This window comes from Amblyomma americanum, chromosome 5 (assembly GCF_052857255.1).
Source record: "Amblyomma americanum isolate KBUSLIRL-KWMA chromosome 5, ASM5285725v1, whole genome shotgun sequence".
NCBI lineage: Eukaryota > Metazoa > Arthropoda > Arachnida > Ixodida > Ixodidae > Amblyomma > Amblyomma americanum.
In genome coordinates, this window is record NC_135501.1 from 65095601 (window position 1) to 65100657 (window position 5057).

At 42.2% G+C, this 5057-nt stretch overlaps 1 protein-coding gene across 1 annotated transcript; it reads left to right on the forward strand.

Annotated features, from left to right (window-relative positions):
* Positions 1-212: 212 nt before the first annotated feature.
* On the forward strand, positions 213-1618 carry LOC144133927 (uncharacterized). Its single transcript, XM_077666978.1, has 4 exons — positions 213-384; positions 534-769; positions 836-974; positions 1070-1618. The coding sequence occupies exons 1-4, from the start codon at positions 213-215 to the stop codon at positions 1171-1173; spliced, it is 651 nt and encodes a 216-aa protein (XP_077523104.1). The 3' UTR covers positions 1174-1618.
* Positions 1619-5057: the final 3439 nt, after the last annotated feature.

A 5057-nucleotide genomic window follows, 5' to 3' on the forward strand; every position in this document is an offset into this window, starting at 1 on the left:
CACTGATGATGAAGAACCTCAACAGGTTAGGTTATTGCAGTTATTTTTGGTGAAATTCATGGCATAATGAAGCCTCTTTTTAAATTTTTTTCTCAGCCTAATGTTTTTGTTATTCTTACACAGTGCGCAAAACCGCTGAAAAAGCGGAAGGAAGCCGGAGATAAAGATGATCTCTTGGCTTGCCTTGAAAAAAAGAAGAAAAAATGAACACTATGGCGAAAGACGGGCAGCATGGGGGCGAGCTACAATCGCTGCAAGAGAAACTGCGGCAGCAAACGGCCGAAATTGAATTACTTAAGGAGAAAGTTATCAAGCAGAAAGCAAAGATTCAAAGGATAAGAAAGCTGAATTATGGCCTCCAGGAGACCATAATTGCTCTGAATGGTATGAATGCACTTTCAGATGCCTGGCTTGCATTTGATGTGCATGTGCCGCAGTTGCATGTTTTTTGGGCGTTTTCTTTCTCTTTAATGTTCTCAATTTACGACCTTGTTTTATGATCTGTGTTATAACTATTTTTTCTTGAATTATAGCAGAGGCTGGTTACAGTAGCAGTACAAAGAATATAAATAGTCAAAGGTCCAGCCAAGCAGAGTCGCGCCTGAGCTCGGCAGACCCGGGCCCTAGCCCAGCACAGCCGCACCCTAGCCCAGCACAGCCGCACCTCAGCCCAGCAGAGCCTGACCTCAGCCAGCCTACCATTCAACTGGAGCCTGACCTGTTGCAGGGCTCAGTTTGTGCTACTGAAGGCCCTCTTCCAGATCATCTGGTACAGCTTTCTTTGTATGCCTGCCCTTGAGACGCCTTTCATGTCAATATCTTTTTTTTTGTGAAGATTGATATAGGCAAAGGCCTGAAAATTTCAAGACCAGCATGGGAGCGCATTAGCGGCCTCACGAAAGATTCCATGTTTGTAAAGGAATTATTGGTGATGGTGTGGAGCCGCAGGGAGCTCAGAGAACGATCTCTTCTAGGTAAACCTATTCCTTCTGTGCAATGGAATGTGTGCTTTTCACAAACTTGCTGTTCAAATTTATATTCTTTGCACTGCTGCCTTAAACTTTTTCAGGGAAACACTGCCTGCGGTTCCCGGGTCGCCAACCAAAGATCCCGCTCACCCCTTGGAAGGTGGCAGTTCTGCGTGGTAACTGCAAGGGCCTCCATATATCTTAGCTTTTGTAGCGGTTTTATACTGTAACAGCCATCTGTGCTTGACACAGTTTGCTTGAATTTGTGTATTGTCCAGCTGACTTTTCTTCTTCACGGGCAATAGCAGTGAATTGAAGGGCAACAATTTTAATCTACTAACTGATTTATCATTCATTGGCACTGTTTTGTTTGTGCAGTTTGTGCATCATTTTTTCTAACAGACTGCTTCAGGGATCGGCTGCAGGCCAAGGGGATGCCGCCTGGCCTGCTGACATCTGGGCTGAAAGAGTTCAACCGTTTTGTGAGCGAAAAAATCGCCGACATTGAGAAGTTGGCGAAAAGGTGACACAGTTGTTATTCAGTAACTTGCTTCCAACAAAAACAAGCATTCCCATGTTGCAGTTTTCATGACTCACAAATTATTTTTACTGTTGTGGCTGCTTGTATCAAAACTCACGCGGTTACTGCATTGAATGCTCATCCATGACTTCATTCCACAAAGAGCATCTTAGTGTGCAGCTTAATGGATTTCTTTTTAGTTCACACATTAAATATTATTCCTTGTTAATTGCTTTTCGGTCTGTAGATTCTATGCAGTAAAGCAATCTGTGTCGTGCTTCTATTTGATTGCAGGGAGCTCGCAAAAGAAATGGAGCTTTCAAGCTAGTATCAGCAACAAGATTTTTTGCTTCATGACTATTTATTTATTCATTTATTCATTCTTATATCTACATGCCCGTGGGGCAGATCCCTGTAATAAAGTGCTATTGTTAATAGACTGCTTGCCTCCTGACTGTTTTATAGCCATCCGGTGCCCGATAATCAGAGCAGCCCAGTTGGTATCGGCCATAGAATGGACCATTTGGTGTCTACCAATTGGAATAGTCCAGTTGGTTTTGGCCAATTGGTATTTTCCAATGGTGTCGAAAACACATTTGGAAATTTCCAAATGGTAATTTCCAATTAGAATCCAATGTTTTTTTGTTGACTGGGTAAATCACTGGAACTGTCGGGGCATACTAAAAAACTACAGTGACGTAACAGATATTCTTGCTTTATATTCCCCGGTTGTTTTGTGTCTCCAGGAGACAAACTTGGGATCAAAACATAAAAATATTTTAAGTAAATATAAAGTCTTTCGCACGACCGAGAGCAACCAAATAGGCTCTCTGGAGGTACCGCCATATTCGCTCAAAGTAACGTGGCCACTCGTGAAGTCAAGCTTCAAACTACATTTGAAGCCTTTGATGTATGCCAGCTTAGAAAAAATAGATCAATATAACTTCAGTATACACTTAATGAAATTATCACAAACTGCATTATCTCCGCTGCGCGCCTGGCTATACCTCAATATTCTGGAGTGGTGAAACAAAACCACAAAACCTGGTATACAAAAGAATGTAGATTAGCAAAAAAGAAACAGAACATAGCATGGGGAAACTTTAGGAGGTACCCCACGCATAAAAATCTCATAAACTTGAAAAAGGCAAGGGCAGAAGCCCAATATATTCGCCGTAATGCTGAAAAACTTCTTGGCAAAATTACGTGACATCAATAAATAGCTCAACCACATCAAAAGAAATGGTGGAGAAGGTACGAAAGCTAGATGGTAAATACTCCCCATTCACACTTCCCCTTCTAGCAGCTCCTGGTATACAAACATCGAAGAACAGGCAGACATTTTAGGTGAATATTTTTCGGTAGTTACCAGCTCATCACACTACACAGAATCATTTCTAAGGTACAAAAACAGCCGAGAAACAGACTCCCCACAAGTGGATATACAAATGAACCATATAATAATTTATTTACAGTTCAAGAAATCAGCACAGATTTGTCCGCTGGCAAACAGACAGCACCGGGCCCGGATGGAATACACTATCAAATGCAGTCCCACCTCTCCGAACTTGCCGTAGAGGCACGTTTAAGTTTTTTGTAATAAGGTTTGGGTGTCGGGTAAACTACCCGAAACCTGGAAGAAGGCCATCATCATTCCATTTTTAAAACCCGAAAAACCACCAACCTTTCCCAGTAGTTATAGGCCCATAGCCCTCACCAGCTGCCTTGCAAAATCATTTGAAGGTATCGTGAATATTAGATTGACTTTCGTGCTAGAAGCCTGTGAGCTTCTCGATGTCCATCAGTGCGGTTTCAAAAAGGCATCCTCCACAACAGACCACCTAGTTCGCCTTGAAAATACTGTCCGTGATGCCTTCATACACAAACAACAATGTCTTGCTGTTTTTTTCGATTTAGAGAAAGCATATGACACAACCTGGAGGTACGGAATTCTTCACGATTTGGCTGAACTTGGCATTCGTGGCAGGATGTTGAACTGCCTAAAAGATTTCCTGTCAAACCGTTCATTCAATGTTCGCCTCGGTTGACCCCTCTCGAGAATTTTCATTCAGGAAAATGGAGTGCCTCAAGGAAGTGTCTTAAGCACGACCCTCTTTGTTGTTAAAATGAATTCTATTAGCAAAATAATTCCAAGGTCTGTTATGTATTCGATCTATGTCGATTATATGCAGATAGCCTGCACGTCCTCAAACATATCAACATGCGAAAGACAAGTGCAGTTAACAATAAATAAACTTTCAACATGGGCTGACCGAAATGGTTTCCGGTTCTCCCCACAGAAAACAGTGGCCATTCTTTTCTCACTCAAACGTGGCCTACAGACAGATCCTAGACTACACCTGAACGAAACCGAATTACCGATAAAAAGTGAACACAAATTTCTGGGCATAACGTTTGACAAAAAACTGACCTTCCTGCCCCACATAAAGAACCTGAAGAAGAAGACTTCTCGATCATTAAATATGTTAAAGGTGCTTTCACATAAACGCTGGGGGTCTGATAGAACCTGCCTTTTGCACATATACCGCAGCATAGTTCGCTCTTGCCTAGATTATGGGTGTATAGTGTACAACTCAGCTCGACCATCCTACCTTAAGCAATTAGACCCAGTACATAATTCAGCTTTGCGCCTTGCAAGTGGGGCATACAGGACATCACCAATAAACAACCTATATGTCGAATGTAACGAACCAGCCCTCCCAGATAGAAGAGCCATGCTCACATGTGCATACGTCCTAAAAACCCGTTCACTACCAAAACATCTCTGCTACTCCATAGTTATGAAGTGCCCGTCTAAGCAGCTTTTTAGTAACAAACCGAATGCGACGAGACCCCTTATCCTCCGTTTTGAAGAAATTTGCCAGGAACTGGGTATTTTAGACACACCACCTGATGTCGCCCAGAGACCCAAACCACTGCCACCTTGGTACACCTTTCCCGCTGTAGGGGACTACACAATGACACAATTTCAGAAAAAGCAAACTCCACGTGAACACATACTACAGAAATTTTTGGCACTAGAGAAAAAGTACAAAGAATACACAGCATTTTTATACAGACGGTTCTAAAACATCACTTTACGTCGGAAGTGCTGTGGTGCAAGACAAATGGGAAAAGGTAGTTCGGTTACCTCACTGCGCGCCAATTTTCTCAGCTGAATGTTATGCCATTTCGGTGGCTGTATCAAAAATAGTCGAAAAGAACATTCAAAACAGCATTATCTACACGGACTCGCTGAGTGCAATCACAGCACTGAAAGCCAGAAACGTAGGGGAACCTTTAATAGGAAATATAATACATGACATAATAACTGCTGAAACACAAGGACATGAAATTAAGCTCTGTTGGATACCAATCCATCTCGGAATTCGTGGCAACGAGAGAGCTGACACGTGCGCTGCTCGAGCTCGCCATAAGGAAATCTAGACTAAATATACCCTATGCAGATTGCATGAAGTTAGTAAAAAATAAACTTACAGAAAAATGGCAGTGTACATGGAATATTGAAGAAAATAACAAACTACATTTAGTAAAACCTATTCTGGGAG